General features: G+C 43.9%; 1 protein-coding gene across 2 annotated transcripts; it reads left to right on the top strand.

Moving 5' to 3' along the window:
* Nucleotides 1-697: 697 nt before the first annotated feature.
* Nucleotides 698-19,942, top strand: LOC139552570 (WD repeat-containing protein 44-like). Of its 2 annotated transcripts, none has more exons than XM_071364421.1 (20): nt 698-1,190; nt 1,634-1,667; nt 2,127-2,204; nt 11,967-12,582; nt 12,834-12,958; nt 14,340-14,432; nt 14,565-14,701; nt 14,887-14,970; nt 15,092-15,198; nt 15,325-15,476; nt 15,624-15,762; nt 15,870-15,934; nt 16,119-16,229; nt 16,325-16,447; nt 16,589-16,780; nt 16,938-17,039; nt 18,718-18,833; nt 18,919-19,046; nt 19,145-19,291; nt 19,423-19,942. In XM_071364421.1, exons 1-20 carry the CDS (start codon nt 1,117-1,119, stop codon nt 19,509-19,511), a joined length of 2,712 nt encoding a protein of 903 aa, XP_071220522.1. In that variant the 5' UTR covers nt 698-1,116; the 3' UTR covers nt 19,512-19,942. The 2 variants fall into 2 exon arrangements, with proteins under 2 accessions (XP_071220522.1, XP_071220521.1); XM_071364420.1 differs by having other exon boundaries at nt 969-1,190; nt 15,870-15,943.
* The last annotated feature ends 53 nt before the right edge of the window (nt 19,943-19,995 follow it).

Raw genomic sequence — 19,995 nt, forward strand, 5'->3', positions numbered from 1 at the left:
AGGTCATTCTGAGAGAGATAGCAGACCCTATCCCCTCCTCTCTTCTCCAGACCATTTCCGGAGACCTTCTCCCTTACCTCACCTCGCTCATCAACTCATCCTTGACCGCTGGCTACGTCCCTTCCGTCTTCAAGACGCATTCTACTTCTTTCAGGGCTGTTAATGAAGGATTCATGTGTATTGTACTTTTTTTTTCAGTAATAGTGTAATGATGACGCTTGCTTAGGCTCAATACAATCCCCCCAAAGTGGTATTTTTGGTATTTTATTAGGATCCCCATTAGCTGTTGCAAAAGCAGCAGTTATTCTTCCTGGGGTTCACACAAAACATGAAACATAGACAAGAAAAGCTCAAGTGGGTTAACCCTATTGGAGCAGTGTTTAGCAATATATACCCAGTTTCGAGTTCCACAATGGGTGTTTCACTGTTTGCTACAATTGTGTCCGATTGTGAAGCCATCAGAGACGCATGCCATGTACTGTACACATGAGGATATTTTTTATTTATTTAATTTAACATTTATTTAACCAGGTAGGCCAGTTGAGAACAAGTTCTCATTTACATCAATATGAGGGGAGGAGAAGAGAGGAGTGGGCTTGGAAGTGGGCTCAGATAAGTTATCGCGAGATTTCCGTATGCGTTATTAATCTTTTGGGGTGTTCTTCCTTATTTGTGATTACACAAGCTAGCTACATTTGGCCCGGCTGCAGCCCTTTTTTGTTGTTGTCGAGGAAGACGGTAATGGGCAGGCGTTTTATCGTTAGACATTTAGTTCGGAGTATGTATTTATGAATTGATTCAAGAAACTTGGTAGGTACCTAGGTAAAAACTAGCGCTAAGTAACTTCGTTGACTAGCTGGTTACGTTAGCAGCCAGTTAGGAGTAGTTAGTACACACAGGTGAGTGGCCTCTCAAATGCATTAGCAACTTAGTAGCTAGCAACATCTGGGTGTATCCTAGCGAAGTAACTGAGTTTTCAGTCTATGACCTTTTTAATTGCTGCACAAATTGGAAGTCTTCATCACTTCGAACCGAACACATAAATATAGCAGCGATTTCCCTTAGTTTAGATGTATGCAGGGCCTCTACGATATCTAGTTCACGTTAGCTAGCTAAATGGCGTCAGATAGTGATACAGAGGAATTCTACGATGCTGCTGAAGACGTAAATTTTACTCCACCGCCTAAATTGTAAGTGACCTTTCTACTTACAGCTATTGTTAAAGAACTATCGTGTGTTTTTATATGCTGTGATAGGTATTGAAACGTTCTCAGATATGACGTAGATGATGCTGGCTATTGAGTTGCACCAGATGTTAGCAAGAGAGAACATTGTTTTGTTCATACATTCAGTGTTTCTTCTGTAGCTAATAAAGGAACAAAAACATTAGTTATTTGACAACAATAACGACTCATCTGTCTGGATGATTTTGCCTTGTTTACTCTACTCCCATCCTTTTAATTATTCAAATGTTGTGGGGAGATCAATTCCCCAAGTCTACCAACAGGAATTGTGTTTTCACGGTGAACAAAGTGTAAGGGAGAGAGAAGTCTGACTTGTGTCTCTGACACACAACCATATCAGGACTAGTCTTGTGACTAACACACTTTTACGTGTCTTTTTTATTGCTTAGGACACCGACACAGTTTGTTCTTCCCACACCTCAGGTATGTCTTCCTCTTACTAGCATTTTACAGTTTTGAACATTTGTTTCTAACAGCCATCTCCATTTTAAAGAGTCAAGTTCAACTTTGGAGCGGCATATCAAAGACTGTAACCCAGAGTGCTGGTTTTAGTTAAATCATTACTTAAAAGGCATATCAGCTGTTAACTACTTTCAAATGAGCTAGGTAGAGGATGGCTTTTAAGTGCTCTATTGAGGTTAAAGTTAACCCAAAACACAACTTTAAGTGGGATTGTTTGCAATAAGCAGTTTGCTATTACATGTCCTGAGTTGCCAGTGAAGTTGTGTTTTAAAGACTCTATTCAGGACACTGTCATCTCATTTACTAGTAAAATATTACAAAACATAAGCACATCCCAGAATTTTAAAGTGCTTGGATGCACTGTATGAGGTTGTTTGACGCTCCCTTTTGTTTTTGTGCCTTTGTTTTGTGTTCCTGCAGGGGGTGGTAGAGAGCTCACCAGAGGACGTGGCTGTTGGGCTGGCCACACTTGAGGCACGCCAAGATGACCCCATCCAGGTATTTCCTCATCTTCAAATCTATGCCAAAGCTCATGAATCCCTACTCAGATGGGGCATTGTGAATGTCATTATGAAGCAAAGTTTTGTTTTATTCCCTGTGATTTAAAAAAAAGTCACTGAGTATGTGTCATTCATGTCTAAATGTTTATTTCTTTATGGTGGCTGAGTCCTGGGCTTTATGTAAATGTAGCTATTCTATCACTGTTCTATAGAGTCACTGCCAGTGAGGGGTGTATTACACCACTAAGTGGTCTAGGTCATTAAAGGGGAACTGGGGGGTCCCGGGTGGCACAGCGGCTCTGCATCTCAGTGCTTGAGGCGTCACTACAGACACCCTGGTTCAAATCCAGGCTGTATCGCAACCGGCTGTGATTGGGAGTCCCATAGGGTGGTGCACAATTGGCCCAGAGTCGTTCGTGTTTGGCCGGTGTAGAACATCATTTTAAATAAGAATTTGTTCTTAACTATCTTGCCAAGTTAAAGGTTCAATAAAAAACCTGCACCCTTTTGGCTTGCTCCTCAAGAAATGCTGGCAGAAGCCAAATGTGAGTTGGTTTGGTGTGGGGGTTTCTTGACACACCAATCGGCCAGAACCTTTCCTGCAACTGTTTCCCCCCTGTCAATCACATCAAACATATCTCCTGCAGGCTGAGTTCAATAAATACATGCAGATGTATAGTGAGATACTGGAGGAAGCTTTGAATAGGTCAGTAGCCTACAGAGTAATATAAGAAGAATGCAATTGCTGAATTTATGTAGATATTCTAAACTAAGTGTTTTGATAACTTTCAAATGTAATAACAGGTCCATGTAGAATAAACATAATACCATAGAAGCAGTGCTCTGCTAATATAACAATGTACATCTTTCATTCCCAGTTGATACAGATACTGTGCCTATTGGTGTTAATGGGGGCTACCTTGGCACATTTTAATGCCGAGTGCCAGGTCTCTCTCCATTTCAGAAACATCAAGCCTGTCTGTTAGTCTGAAACATCATGTCTCCATGTTTCTGTGAACACACACACATAGTCACTGTTCTATTACCAATGGCAGTTAGTACCTGTCTGTATGTCAGATATTACCTATCCTATGTGGAAATTTGAACAGGTCAGATAAAACCTACCCTGCTATGGTCTCCCCATCAAATGACTGAGGCTGCCGTTTGGTAAAAGCATCTCCAGTCCATCAGTAGAAATAGGCAGAGTTCATCATTGACACATGGAATGAAAATGGTGTTGCTATTACTGGACATTTGTGCTGTACTGTATTATTAGTAATCACCTCATTGTGGATGTGTTGAGTGCCAGCTCTCTCCTGCATTCATGCATCTGAACACATACGGTGTCTTCAGAAAGTACTCATGACCCTCGACTTATTCCACATTCAAATTGGTTGATCAGTGTTTAGCTCCATTCTGTTTATTTTTTTAATCCTGAAAACTCCCCAGTCTTAACGATTACAAGCATACCCATAAACTGAAAATATGGAGTGGTACTCCGTAATGTGCTGGATTGGATTTGCCCCAAAAATACTGCTTTGCCAAATTTTTTGCAGTGTTACTTTAGTGCCTTTTTGTAAACAGGATGCATGTTTTGGAATATTTTTATTCTGTACAGGATTCCTTCATTTCACTCTGTCATTTAGGTTAGTATTGTGGAGTAATGACAATGTTGATCAATCATCAAATTTCTCCTATCCCAGCCATTAAACTATGTAATGGTTTTGAAGTCACCATTGGCCTCATGGTGAAATCCCTGAGTGGTTTACTTCCTCTCTGGCAACTGAGTTAGGAAGGATGTCTTTATCTTTGTAGTGACTGGGTGTATTGATACCATCCAAAGTGTAATTAATAACTTCACCATGCATTCAATGTTTATTTATTTTTTACACATCTTCCAATGTGTGCTCTTCTTTGCGAGGCATTGGAAAACCTCCCTGGTAATTGTATGTGGGGTACAGAGAAGAGGTAGTCATTCAAAATTAATGTTCAAAACTTTTATTGCACACAGTCCATGCAACATATGTGACTTGTTAAGCAAAAATTTTACTCCTGAACGTATTTAGGCTTGCCATAACAAAATACTTATTGACTGAAGACATTTCAGCTTTTTATTTATTTGTACAATTTTGAAAAACATTATTCCACTTTGAAATGATTGGGTATTGTGTGTAGGCCAGTGACACATCTCAATGTAATCATTTTTAATTTCAGGCTGTAACACAACAAAATGTGGATAAAGTCAATGGGTGTGAATACTTTCTGAATGCTCTGTAAACAGTCACTGTTCTATTACTAATGGCAGTTAGGGATCGGTGATATTTGACACACAAACATATACTATGTTGAAGTTTGAACGGGTCAGACCAAACCTACCTAATTCTGTTCTCCCCATCGACAACCGTTGGTGAGCAGGCAAGAGGTGAGGTCTTTGCCAGAGCCCAATTGATGGGCATAGCAGCGTAGATAAGCTCCTGGCCTCTCACCAAAAATACTGGTTGGTCACACACTGATTACATTATCAATAGTGGAACCAACCTAATTTCTGTGTTAACCTTTCTATTTCACTTCAGATATCATAAAATGTGAAGTGAAATAAAATGGCAAACACAGCGATCAGGCTGGTTATGCCCTGGAAATTATATGCATTTAAGAAGTAGAAAATAAGCAGCAATTTATCAAAGTAATGAAGTGGGTTACCTTCTGTATTTGTACAAATTATGAACCTGTGAAAGCTGTTGCTGGCCGGATACTTGCCAACATGTGGCTTACTGTTCCATTCATAGCAATTCTCAAAGTAAGGGCATGTTGCTGTTCAGGGCCCCCTTGCTGGTATTGTCTATGCTGCATATTTGGCTACAAACTGTCTCTCTCTCTAACAACTGCAACAGGCAATCTTATGAGGTGGTGTTGACTTGGAGGGATTTTATTATATACAACTTTTCACATAAAACACATTACCTGTCGTTGTTCATTAGAGCAGCAATTCGGGTCACTATCAGAGGCCTCATTGTGGTGGGGCCTTTTCATTGAAGTCATGGAAGACTGGCAACAACGGAGGTGTCACAAGGGTACTTGTGTCAAATGACACACTTTTATTCGGAGGTCTTGCCTGACAAGCTGTGAAAATAGCAAGTGAACAAAATTATTTTTGGAGGTCACTAAACCATTGCTATCACATTGTTAGCACAGCTGAAACTGTTGTGATGATTTTAAAGAAGCAATAAAACTGGTCTTTAGACTAGTTGAGTATCTGAAGCATCAGCATTTGTTGGTTTGATTACAGGCTCAAAATGGCCAGAAACAAAGACCTTTCTTCTGAAACTCGTCAGTCTATTCTTGTTCTGAGAAATGAAGGCTATTCCATGTGAGAAATTGCCAAGAAACTGAAGATCTCATACAACGCTGTGTACTACTCCCTTCAAGGCCAGCATCCTGGAGTTTACCTCTTCACTGTTGATGTTGAGACTGGTGTTTTGGGGGGACTATTTAATGAAGCTGCCAGTTGAGGACTCGCATGGAATAGCCTTAAAATGATATACTTGGATTAGCTAACACAACGTGCCATTGGAACACAGGAGTGATGGTGGCTAATAATGGGCCCATACAACTATGTAGTTATTCAATTTTTTTTTTATCAGCAGTTTCCAGCTACAATAGTCATTTACAACACTAACAATGTCTACACTGTATTTCTGATCAATTTGATGTTATTCTAATGGACAAAAAAATTGCTTTTCTTTCAAAAAAGGACATTTCTAAGTGACCCCAAATTTTTGAATGGTAGTGTACTTTGAGATTTGGCAATGTTGCCATTTACTGTTACTAAATAAAATCACATTTTATTTGTCACATGCGCTGAATACAACCGGTGTAGACGTTACCGTGAAATTCTTAATTACAAGTCCTTAACCAACAATGCAGCTCAAGAAATAGTTAAGAAAATATGTACTAAATCAACTAAAGTAAAAAAATAACACAAAACACTAACGAGGCTATATACAGGGGGTACCGGTACTGAGTTAATGTGCGGGGGTACAGGTTAGTCAAAGTAATTTGTACATGTAGGTAGGGGTAAAGTGACAATGCATAGATAATAAATAGCAAGTAGCAGCTGTGTAAAAACAAAGAGGGGGTGTGTCAATGTAAATAGTCTGGGTGGCCATTTGACTAAATGTTCAGCAGTCTTATGGCTTGTGGGTAGAAGCTGTTAAGGAGCCTTTTGGACGTAGACTTGGCGCTCCAGTACCGCTGGCCGTGCGGTAGCAGAGAGAACAGTATTTCTGACTTGGGTGACTGGAGACTTTTTATTTTTTGGGGGCCTTCTTCTGACACCGGCTGGTATATAGGTCCTCGATGGCAGGAAGCTTGGCCACAGTGATGTACTGGGCTGTTCGCACTACACTCTGTGGCGCCTTACGGTCGGATGACGAGCTGTCGATTTAGCAGGCGGTGATGCAAATGGTCAGGATACTCTCAATGGTGCTGCTGTAGAACTCTTGAGTTTTTGGGGACCCATGCCAAATCTTTTCAGTCTCCTGAGGAGGAATAGGCCTTGTTGTGCCCTCTTAACTTCTTTGGGGTACCCCCCCCCTTCTCAATTTCCGCCTAAAGACATACCCTAATCTAACTGCCTGTAGCTCAGGCACAGAAGCAAGTATATGCATATTCTTGGTATCATTTGAAAGGAAACACTCTGAATTTTGTGGAAATGTGAATTGAATGTAGGAGAATATAACACAATAGATCTGGTAGAAGAAAATACAAGGAAATAAACATACGTTTTCTGTTTTTTGTTGCTGCATCATCTTTCAAATGACCAAGAACAGCCAAACATACAGATAGGATGATTTGAATGAAGAACATAAGATGGCAACAATAGCTGAGCAAAGTTTTAGACATAACTTCAAAAATGAGCGAGCTACATGACATTGAGCATGAAGTCACCCAGGTGTCCCACACAAATGTACCCAAATGTACCTAAGTGGCCGAATTGGTACAGTGATACATTTTGAAGGAAATAACTATATACAAAATACATAAATGCTATTCTAACACACCCCCCCCCAACTATTTACACTTTCTATTTACAATATTGTATATTTTATAAATAAATAGATAAATATTGTGAAGACCCTCAGCCCTCAGTCCTGGTGCCATGGCCCATAGCAGTCTCTTTCTGCTGTAAAGCAGAGGCTTACTGAACAGGTGGTGCAGGTGATGGGGCATTTCCTGTGACAAAGGGCACAACGTCGCCTCCCCACTGTGCCCTTTTTGCCCTGAGGCACATTCATGTCTGCAGAGATTAATCTGGGCAGGTGAACACCACTGGTTGACGGAGCAGAAGGTGCTGCAAGCTCCTGGATGAGCAGCTCCCTGAAGGCTAGCTGTGAGATGGCTGTGCTAGCTGTGCGATGACTCTATCAATTTACTCTATAATTTGGGTTAAATCTGTATACCTAGACTTTGTTTTAGCTTTTCCTGATTTATTCGCAATAATTTAAATATATAAACTTGTTAAATGCTATTGAATATGTACTGCTATGCGTAACACTCGTGGCTCCGTCAAGTAGGATTTGCAATGGCGAATGAACCTCTTTTACGCCAGAGTTTACGACAAAGGCTGGTCTTCAAACGTATAACCATTACATATTGCCGTTTACCTCAGCTCATTGGCGATCTTCCAAGATAGATTTCAAGATGATCAGTGGTCATTGGGCCAAAATACAGTCAATCAACGATAGACCGGTCCTACCATTGGTGCGCAATGAGGTCATTGATTGGTGTCTTCAAATCGGTTTGTTTCGGTCAATACGTCCCGGGAAAAGAGCCATCATGTATGGTTGTGTTAGTAACAACCAGAGGATTGCAATGAAACCAACCATGACTGGATAAACATTTGTTTAGTGTGTGTAATTACCACGAACGCTTCGTCCAAAGTTGAATGAGAGGGAAATCACGACGCAACCGGTTTACAAATGTTTCGTGTTAGGCTATAAACATAGATTTTATCAAACAAAACGAACATTCACTGTGTAGTTAGGACACTTGGCATTGCCACCAGAGGAAGATCTTCAATAGTAAGCGATTTATTTTGTTATTTCTGACTTTCGTGACGCTAATGCTTGGTTGGAAAATGCTAGTAATACTTGTGTGTGTGGGGCACCGTCCTCAGAAAATCGCATGTTTGCTTTTGCAGTAAACCTTTTTGAAATCTGACACAGCGGCTGGATTAATAAGACGTTCATCTTTTAAATGATGCAAGATACATGTATTTACAAGAATGTTTAATACAACGAATGGTGTATTTAAAATGTTAGCTCTCTGCAGTTTCACCGGATGTTGGCCTGGTGGGACGTTAGCGTCTCACCTACCCTAGAGAAGTTAACGACTGTCTTGGTGTGTTTTGAACCATGATAGTTTGTTGGTGATGTGGACACCAAGGAACTTGAAACGCTCAACCCGTTCCACTACAGTCCTGTAATCCACAATCATCTCCTTTGTCTTGATCACGTTGAGGGAGAGGTTGTTGTCCTGGCACCACCCGGCCAGGTCTCCGACCTCCTCCCTATAGGCTGTCTCATCGTTGTCGGTGATCAGGCCTACCACCATTGTGTCGTCAGCAAACTTGATGGTGTTGGAGTCGTGCTTGGCCACGCAGTCGTGGGTGAACAGGGAGTACAGGGGGGGACTAAGCACACACCCCTGAGGGCCCCCCAATGTTGAGGATCAGCGTGGCTGTGTTGCCTGCCAGGAAGTCCAGGATCCAGTTGCAGAGGGAGGTGTTTAGTCCCAGGGTCCTTAGCTTAGTGATGCGCTTTGTGGGTGCTGTGGTGTTGAATGCTGAGCTGTAGTCAATGAATAGCATTCTAACAAAAGTGGTCATTTTGTCCAGGTGGGAAAGGGCAGTGTGGAGTGCGATAGAGATTGCGTCATCTGTGGATCTGTTAGGGCAGTATGCAAATTGGAGTGGGTCTAGGGTTTCTGGGATAATGGTGTTGATGTGAGCCATGACCAGCCTTTCAAAGCACTTCATGGCTACCGACGTGAGTGCTACGGGGCGGTAGTCATTTAGGCAGGTTACCTTCACGTTCTTGGGCACACAGACTATGGTGGTCTGCTTGAAACATGTAGGTATTACAGACTTGGTCAGGGAGAGGTTGAAAATGTCAGTTTAGACACTTGACAGTTGGTCCAAGCATGCTCTGATTACACATGCTGGGAATCCGTCTGGCCCCGTGGCCTTGTGAATGTTGACCTGTTTTAAAAGGTCTTGCTCACATCGGCTACGGAGTGCGTGATCAAAGCGCGTCAAAAATGGCTAGCTTTTGTAATGTTAGCTAGCTAAAATACAGTGGTCCCTTCAGTCTTAATTAACAGGCTAAAGTTCTACAGCATCTAAAGTCAATCTGGCGCCATCACAATTATGACAAAAGGTTTTCCTACTAATTATTTGCCTTTTGAAATGTGTTTGAGACAAATCCAAGTTGTATTGTGGTAGGCTAACGCTAGCTAACGTCAGCGACGCTAGCAATGACAGTGATCATGGTTATCAAAATATACATAACTAGCAGTCTATGGTCTAGATATCTGTATACTCACTACAACTGCTCTGGGGACCAACAAAACACCAACCACCTATTCCGTATGATGGCGTCCTTCGGTAGGGGATACAAACCATAGTTGGTCAATCTGTATAGGGCTTTTCAGTCACAAACGACGTGATCTTTTTCTCGCGGATCCCTATTGAGGGGGTTTGTGTATCTGGCCTGGGTTACCCCGGTGGGAGGAGTTTGAACAGGGTGAGAAGTGATTGCACCTGGCTCCCTGGTGAGAGCCAGGTGCCCGGCTCTGGCCGACGGCGAAGTCATCTCAAAACAAATGTGACGTAAACAAACACGTGGAGGGAGGAGGATTCTGTGTACTCACATGCAAAAGTGATTGCTTTTGGTAAAGACGTTTTATCTGCCTTCTCAATGAAAACGAGTTCAATTCTTACATTTATTTTAGGAAAATATATGTAAACTCAGCAAAAAAAGATAACTCAGTCCTTTAAAGATAATTAGTAAAAATCCAAATAACTTCACAGATCTTCATTGTAAAAGGGTTTAAACACTGTTTCCCATGCTTGTTCAATGAACCATAAATTATTAATGAACATGCACCTGTGGAACTGTCATTAAGACACTAACAGCTTACAGACGGTAGGCAATTAAGGTCACAGTTATGAAAACTTAGGACACCAAAGAGGCCTTCTACTGACTCTGAAAAACACCAAAAGAAAGATGCCCAGGGCCCCTGCTCATCTGTGTGAACGTGCCTTAGGCATACTGCAATGTGGCCAGGGCAATAAATTGAAATTTCCGTACTGTGAGATGCCTAAGACAGCGCTACAGGGAGACAGGACGGACAGCTGATCGTGGCAGACCACGTGTAACAACACCTGCACAGGATCGGTACATCCGAACATCACACCTGCGGGACAGGTACAGGATGGCAACAACAACTGCCGAGTTACACCAGGAACGCACAATCCCTCCATCAGTGGTCAGACTGTCCACAATAGGCTGAGAGAGGCTGGACTGAGGGCTTGTAGGCCTGTTGTAAGGCAGGTCCTCACCAGACATCACCGGCAACAACGTCGCCTATGGGCACAAACCCACCGTTGCTGGACCAGACCGTACTGGCAAAAAGTGCTCTTCACTGACGAGTTGCGTTGTTTTCTCACCGGGGGTGATGGTCGGATTTGCGTTTATCGTCGAAGGAATGAACATTACACCGAGGCCTGTACTCTGGACCGGGATCAATTTGGAGGTGGAGGGTCCGTCATGGTCTGGGCCGGTGTGTCACAGCATCATTGGACTGAGCTTGTTGTCATTGCAGGCAATCGCAACGCTGTGCGTTACAGGGAAGACATCCTCCTCCCTCATGTGGTACCCTTCCTGCAGGCTCATCCTGACATGACCCTCCAGCTTGACAATGCTACCAGCCATACTGCTAGTTCTGTGCGTGATTTCCTGCAAGACAGGAATGTCAGTGTTCTGCCATGGCCAGCGACGAGCCCGGATCTCAATCCCATTGAGCACATCTGGGACCTGTTGGATCGGAGGGTGAGGGCTAGGGCCATTCCCCCCCAGAAATGTCAGGGAACTTGCAGGTGCCTTGGTGGAAGAGTGGGGTAACATCGCACAGCAAGAACTGGCAAATCTGGTGCAGTCCATGAGGAGGAGATGCACTGCAGTACTTAATGCAGCTAGTGGCCACACCAGATACTGACTGTTACTTTTGAACCCCCCCCCCCTTTGTTCAGGGACACATTATTACATTTCTGTTAGTCACATGTCTTATGGAACTTGTTCAGTTTGTCTCAGTTGTTGAATCTTATGTTCATACAAATATTTACACATCTTAAGTTTGCTGAAAATAAATGCAGTTGACAGTGAGAGGATGTTTCTTTTTTTGCTGAGTTTGTTTCTCAAAATTATCCTATTTACACTAGTTAATTTTGACACTAGAATAAATGTTTGACTCGTATCGATGCCACATGCCGTTTTCAAAGGGATTAGTTGGTTTTTAGGGGCAGTCGCTCTTTAAAATCAACGCACACAGCCCCTCAACATGTGTCTGTCTAATCCTTCTCCACACCCCTCTTTCACCGTGACTGAATACAAGAACAAACTCCTCATTAGAGGAACATCCTGTTATGAGAACATCCCTTTGGATGATGATGTTTTCATCTGTGATGTCTTGTTCCTCCTAGATCATCGACAGCATCATTGAGGAGAGCCAGAAGGGAATTGTGGCGGAGGAGGCTCTGCTGATGGGAGAGAGGGATGTTGAGACAAGGATGGAGTCACAGGTGAAGAAGGAGAATAAGGCCCCTGTAGAACCAGAGCATCCTGCTGTGGAACCTCAGCCTGTGGTTGAGAGATCAAAGCAGCCTCAGGAACAGCAGGGAGTGTGTTCCATGGTTCTCCCAGACATCCCCGGCCCGTCGGTTGGGTCACAGGAGCACGTCCAGCCCCCAGACATCACCAGCACCCTGGGTCAGGGCCAGAGTCAACCAGACCTCCCGCCGGACCTCCCTGACCTACCCCGGGTGTCTGCAGAGGACAGGGAGCAGAGACCTGCAGACATCCTAGACCAGGTCTGTGAGGGGGACAAGAAGCCAGGTGACTCCACCGACCCTGGGCCTTCTAAACCCCCACGGCAGTTCACTGTAGAGCCCGACATTGTAGCCAGCACCAAGAAGCCTCCGCCCTCACGCCCCCCTCCTCCCAGCGGAGCTCCTCCTCCACGACCACCTCCCCCATCCCGACCTGCTCTACCCCTCAGCAAGAAGTCCCAGGAGTGTATGAGGCCCACAGGACTGGATGGTAAATAACGCTGTACTTGTTTCTCCACACACACCCAATTGTATAAGGTCAATAGACTGAATGCTGATATGCATGTCAATTAAAAATGTTCCTACAGGGAATGTTCCTACAGTTCTGTCCCCACACCTACTACTTATAATTTCTATTAAAATTAAGGTTGTAGGTAATTTAATTGTTTAACCATGGAGACAAGGTTACTGTGTTGACCTTTGACCCTGCATGTCTGCTGTGTGATTGGCCTTTGTGTGCAGCGGAGCCAGAGGAGCCGTGTGGCCTGGTGTCTCCCAGCAGCACAGTGAGAGGCATCACCAAGGATCTGCAGCACTCTCTGGACTTGGCCAGCGCCACCAGCGGGGACAAGGTGGTCACAGCACAGGTCAGTTGGTATTTGTTTCCCATGCGTTCCATTGGCACAGCACACAGGTCCACTAATTGTTTGCCCAAGAAGTACAGTGCATTCGGGAAGTATTCAGACCACTTCCCTTTTTCACATTTTGTTACATTACAGCCTCATTCTAAAATGTATTACGTCCTATTTTTTCCTCATCAATCTACACACACTACTACATAATAACAAAGCAAAAACAGGTTTTTAGTATTTTTCTGCTAATTTATTAAAAATACAATACCTTATTTACATAAGTGTTCAGACCCTTTGCTATGAGACTTGAAATTTATCTCAGGTGCATCCTGTTTCCATTGATCATCCTTGAGCTGTTTCTACAACTTGATTGGAGTCCACCTGTGGTAAATTCAATTGATTGGACATGATTTGGAAAGGCACACACCTGTCTATATAAATGTCCTACAGTTGACAGTGCATGTCAGAGCAAAAACCAAGCCATGAGGTCAAAGGAATTGTCCGAAGAGCTCTGAGACAAGATTGTGTCGAGGCACAGATCTGGGGAAGGGTACCAAAAAATGTCTGCAGCATTGAAGGTCCCCAAGAACACAGTGGCCTCCATCATTCTTAAATGGAAGAGGTTTGGAGCCACCAAGACTCTTCCTAGAGCTGGCCGCCCGGCCAAACTGAGTAATCGGGGGAGAAGGGCCTTGGTCAGGGAGGTGACCAAGAACCCGATGGTCAGTCTGACAGAGCCTCAAAGTGGAGATGGGAGAACCTTCTAGAAGGACAACCTGAATGTCCTTGAGTGGCCCGCACTTGAACCTGATCTAACATCTCTGGAGAGACCTGAAAATAGCTGTGCAGCGACACTCCCCATCCAACCTGACCGAGCTTGAGAAGATCTGCAGGGAAGAATGGGAGAAGTTCCCCAAATACAGGTGTGCCAAGCTTGTACCGTCATACCCAAGAAAACTCGAGGCTGTAATCGCTGCCAAAGGTGCTTCAACAAAGTACTGCGTAAAGAGTCTGAATACTTATGTAAATGTAATATTTCAGTTTATTATTTTTAATACATTTGCAAAAATGTCTAAACCTGTTTTTGCTTTGTCATTATTGGGTATTGTGTGTAGATTGATGAGGGTGGAAAAAACAATCAATTTTAGAATAAGGCTGTAACGTAACAAAATGTGGAAAGGGGGAGGTGGTCTGAATACTTTCCGAATGCACTGTATATATTCTTCTGCACCTGGTGAACACTTTGTCCTGACGAAGACCCAGTCCTTTTCGGATTAAACACTTTAAGAGCGGCATACCAGTGTGTGGATTTACTTTTAGTTCTATGTTGTCCTCTTTCAACAGCCTTTAACAATTTTGAATACCTGTTAGTTGACACCTGTGTGTGTTCCCACAGGAGAATGAGGATGAGCAGGCATCCGGTCCCATTGATGACTCTCTAGGTCCTCAGCGCCCACGCTCCAACTCTGGCAGAGAGCTGACTGATGAGGTACGTATCGTCGTCTCTGTATTCCATTCATCCAGCCTTCAGCTCCTTTTATACAGGTTTGCTTCTGTCTACACATACCTTTTTGAGTGTGTGTTTCCAATTCATTGATTGGGTGTGCTGTCTCTGTAATAGGAGATCCTGGCGAGTGTGATGATCAAGAATCTGGACACTGGGGAGGAGATCCCTCTGATCCAGGCAGAGGAGAAGCTTCCTACAGGGATCAACCCACTCACATTACACATCATGAGGAGGACCAAGGAGTACATCACGTAAGAACTGCTCTCCTATTACCTCAACTATTCTAATATCTCATGGGCTCACACCAATCCCTGGTATATGGTTAAAAAACATACAGCTATATAATCATTCCCCTGTGCTAACAGATTGGGTAAGGAGCACTCACATGCAGCAATACAGAAGAAGATACCACCGTTTGTTCCTTTTTTCCTGTCAGGAATGACGCCGCACAGTCCGATGATGATGACAGAGGCCAGGCTCCGCTGACTGACACAGACGGAGGGAAGCTGAAACAGAAAACGTAAGACTTGGAACAGTGCCCTGCCTTTTGCTGTGGTTACAGTCTTTCCTCTCTGCTGCTGTGACAGAGCCTGTGATAAAGTTCATGGAGTTTTATGTCTCCTCTGTCTTCACTCCCCTAGCACTCGGCTGAAGAAGTTCCTGGGCAAGTCTGTGAAGAGGGCCAAGCATCTGGCTGAGGAGTATGGGGAGAAGGCCGTCAACAAGGTGAAGAGTGTCCGTGATGAAGGTATGCCAAACCCCACCCCAATCACATGCCTGCTTGTTTTCATGATGGACATATTTGTATTTGCTCTTCATCAGTTGGTCAGTAGTTTTGCTGCTGTTTAGTCTCACGGCGTGGTTGTTGTCTCAGTTTTCCATAACGACCAGGATGACCCGTCGTCCAGTGACGATGAGGGGATGCCCTACACCCGGCCTGTCAAGTTCAAGGCAGCCCACAGCTTCAAGGGCCCCTTCGACTTTGATCAGGTTAAGGTGGTCCAGGACCTGAGCGGAGAGCACATGGTAAGATTGTGTTTTAATGTGTCAGTGCTTTCATTCCATTAAACAATTGACTACTGCCATGACTGAAGCATATGTTACCATGAATGTAGATGTAAAACGTGAGTATATGTATATATTTGCCAAATCCTTGTTCTGTGGTTCCTTCAGGGTGCAGTGTGGACCATGAAGTTCTCTCACTGCGGGAGGCTGTTGGCGACAGCAGGCCAGGACAACGTGGTGCGAATCTGGGTTCTGAAAAATTCCTTTGACTACTTCAACAACATGAGGGCAAAGTACAACACTGAAGGTAGGTAGACCGTGAGTAGTTTAGTTTCTCTCTCTACCGCACCTTTGGAAAATGTAAGGCTTGTTTGGTGGGTTTCTCATGGTTCCTCCCTTTATGTTGTCAACCAGGTCGTGTGTCTCCCTCTCCCTCTCAGGAAAGCCTGTGTTCCTCCAAATCAGACACGGACGGTGGGGTGAGTAAGGTTAGGACCGGTCTGTGATATAATCAGATGCATGGTTTATTTGTGTTAACTCAAACCACTAAAGGAGGAAGTAATAGCTCAATCACACCCAGTTGTCTAGAAGGTCTAACTTAACCAGTGTTACCATTCAGACCTCAGCACCAGTCTGACAGACAACAGTGTCTTCTGTTCCCAGATGAGCAGTGTTCCTGAAGACCCTGAGGACAAGAATCTCCCCTTCCGCCAAGTCCCGTTCTGCAAGTACAAGGGTCATACAGCTGACCTGCTTGACCTGTCCTGGTCAAAGGTGATACTCCAAATCCCTTTCCTCCTTTAAAAAAAGCAACACTCCCAAATGACTGTACACTGTGTCCTAATATTCCTTGTGTTCTTTGTATCCAGAACTACTTCCTGCTTTCCTCGTCGATGGATAAGACCGTCCGACTGTGGCACATATCCAGGAGAGAGTGTCTATGTTGCTTTCAGCATATTGACTTTGTCACAGCCATCGCTTTCCATCCCAGAGTAAGTGGGCCTCTGTGAGCTTGTGTGCCTTTGTTAGTGCGTGTTTAGGTTTAAGTATGGACCTTTTTAAGCGCAGAGTGAGTTGGCTATATTTGTGTTCTGACTCTGATAGCCAGACTAATTATCTGTTATTTCTCCTAGGATGACAGGTACTTTCTGAGTGGCTCTCTGGATGGGAAACTGCGTCTGTGGAACATCCCAGACAAGAAGGTGGCTCTGTGGAACGAGGTGGATGGACAAACACGCCTCATCACTGCTGCCAACTTCTGCCAGAACGGGAAGTACGCTGTCATTGGCACCTACGATGGCCGCTGCATCTTCTACGACACAGAGGTACGGTGGAGGGAGAATTATACACTGTTCCTCAAGTTTGAAGAATCATTATTTCAGGCAATGTTTGATTCTTTGAGCATTACAATGGCTGAACATAATTATGAAAATGAGGAACACAGGAAATGGTTCACCATTTCTAAGTTGGTTCTTTTTTCAGCGCCTTAAATACCACACCCAGATCCATGTACGGTCAACCAGAGGCAGGAACCGAGTGGGACGGAAAATCACAGGCATCGAGCCTCTGCCTGGAGAGAACAAGGTATAGCCATGCTCTGATGAACTTTCCATAGACATGCCTCTCTGGAGATGACCTACTAGTGACCAATGTTCCCACTAAGCTGCACACATTTGTGGGCGTGCAGCTCCCCGGGACTGCCTCGCAGAAGAAATATCAGCCCACGCAGAGAAACACAAGATTGAACTTCACTCAACTTTCTCTAGTTTTACCCCTTAGTTAACACTATTAACATTTCCCTTTACTGTGGGAATTGTGATCAAATCAACGCATTATTATCCACTTTCAATGCAACATACCAAAACTAACTATGCAAGAGATTTTGTTGTAGGTAGGCAGAATGCATCGGAGTAGTATTCCATTTTATTGACACGCACGACTCAGCCCATACTCTGGTCATGCCGCACTGGTCTGTGTAATCAGAGCTGCAGTAGGCCTATATGCAAATAGACAATTGTCATATAAAGTTCATTCGGAAAGTATTCAGACCCCTTCACTTTTCCACATTTTGTTACGTTACAGCTGTATTCTAAAATTGATTAAATAAATACAAATCCTCAATCTACACACAATACCCCATAATGACAAAGCAAATTTGTCTAAAAATGGCTATACACCTGTTTTTGCTTTGTCATTATGGGGGGGGGGGGGGTGTGTGTTATATTTTTACCTTAACTAGGCAAGTCAGTTAAGAACAAATTCGAATTTACAATGACTGCCAAACCTTAACCCGGATGACGCTGGGCCAATTGTGCACCGCCCTATGGGACTCTCAATCACGGCCGGTTGTGATAAAGCCTGGAATCAAACCAGGGTCTGTAGTGACTCCTCTAGCGCTGATGCAGTACCTTAGACCACTGCGCCACTCGGGAGCTCCTTGATGAGGGGGGGAAAAATGATTAAATCCATTTCAGAATAAGGCTGTAACGTAACAAAATGTGGAAAAAGTCAAGGGGTCTGAATACGTTCCAAATGCACTGTATGGATCTGTGCCATTCACTTTGAACTGGACTATGTCCAGGGTGAGCGGTCGTGAGTAGATGCGCTTGTTCTGAGATCAAAGCAAGAGCTGCATGTAGCCGCGTGTGTACATATCCTTTGCTAGTTAGTGAGTTATTAGCCCATTTTATAGATCATTTGGGGGAGTGATTGCAATGGGGGTGTGATTGCTTCCTATAAGAGCACAAAACTAGACATCTTTGAAAAGTGAGTCAGGTAAAGAGCTTTTTTTTGTCTTAATGGGGCAGTGTTGTATTTTGAGACAGGCTTGAATAAGCTAAGTAGGCAGAGGGTAGTATCATTTGTCTGATTCTCTGTAATAATAATAATGCATTTTATTTTGTAAAGTGGTTTCTTGCATCAAACACATTCTCAGTCACCTCCTTGTCTGACGGACAAGTGGATAAACAGGTTGTCAAGCCCTGCATGTTTTTTTTCCAAAAGTCTCATGGAATGTAGGCCAACATTGAACACCACACAAAGGCTGCTACAGTAGGCTGAATGATATACTGCTATCATGTTAAAATGTTATGGGATGCATTTTCTCAATTGTTTTTGACGGTAAGCCACTCTGGTAGGCCTACATTATGATCAAATAACCACAGTAGCCTACTTGACCACTGTCTGAAACTGTAACTTAAAATTGAGGGTACGTTGCTAGTGACAGTTGTCCTTTAGCTAAGTCTCTTTATTTTGTTATTAGATTCTGGTAACCTCCAATGACTGCAGGATCCGCCTGTATGACCTAAGGGACCTGTCTCTGTCCATGAAGTACAAGGGTTATGTCAACAGCAGTAGTCAGATCAAAGCCAGCTTCAGGTGAGAACAGCTCCACCTCAGTCCGCCATGTTCAATGTTGCCGGTCAACAAATCGTGAGGAACTGCTACGCTCTTTATTTTCCAGCCATGACTATTCGTTCATTGTGAGTGGCTCAGAAGACAAGTACGTGTACATCTGGAGCACCTACCATGATCTGAGCAAGTTTACCTCCGTACGACGAGACCGCAATGACTTCTGGGAGGGAATTAAAGGTACCTAGATACTGTAGTGGTGCTCAGGTCTTTACTGTTGGTAACATGAAAGTTTGGGTGTAGTGTCCCTCCGCTAATTCTAGTCTCTTGTCTTTCAGCCCACAATGCAGTAGTGACATCGGCCATTTTCGCCCCCCATCCTAACCTGATCGTCCCCCAGGAGGCGGGGGCAGAGAAAGCGGGGGCTGGGGCCGATGCAGAGTGTAAGAGCGTGGACTCCACTGATTCCGAGACCATTCCCTCAGGTACAGCATGCCGGTTTCTGTATGCTTAAAGACTCAGAGGGATTACCATAAACTGATATGGTTTGTGTTGAGTGGATAATAAAACACTTTTGTATACTTTCAATGCTTAACATGGTATTTATTTTCCACAGGGGCTCTGAAGGCCGATCATACAGAGGTTCTGCTCTCTGCTGACTTCACCGGCGCCATTAAAGTTTTCATCAATGTAAAAAAATACTGAGCACTTCTGCCTTAAAGGCTTCACCCTGAACTCTTGTCAGTGTGCCAGTGTACAGTCCTACCATGGAGGCAGAGCAACACGCGGCCCTGCCAATGCTTCTAAAACTGGACAATTTCCTACTGGTGAGTGCTCCGGGAGGGAGGAGTTACCCTCCGGAGAACAGGGACCCTAAAGTAGAGGATGATGATGATGGGAAGGTGGCTCACAGATGTCCTGTCACAAAGAACAAGTGCGCTGTGTTTAAAGTAAAGCAGGTTTGTGAGACTGGATCAGAATTTGGTTAAACAAGTGCAGTGTGGACGGTTATGACACTAATGTACGTTTTGTCAGTTTTAACGGGCACTGTCTTACTCTGAACTTCACTGCTTTTCTAGTACCCTCTCCTCCTTGCCAGGAATGTCAGTCTTAAAATTAAAACCAAATCCAATCAATTCGGGTACATCTGTGTCTTATGTTATGAAAAATAAAATGGAACCACTTTAAG

This window comes from Salvelinus alpinus, chromosome 24 (assembly GCF_045679555.1).
Source record: "Salvelinus alpinus chromosome 24, SLU_Salpinus.1, whole genome shotgun sequence".
Taxonomy (NCBI): Eukaryota; Metazoa; Chordata; class Actinopteri; order Salmoniformes; family Salmonidae; genus Salvelinus; species Salvelinus alpinus.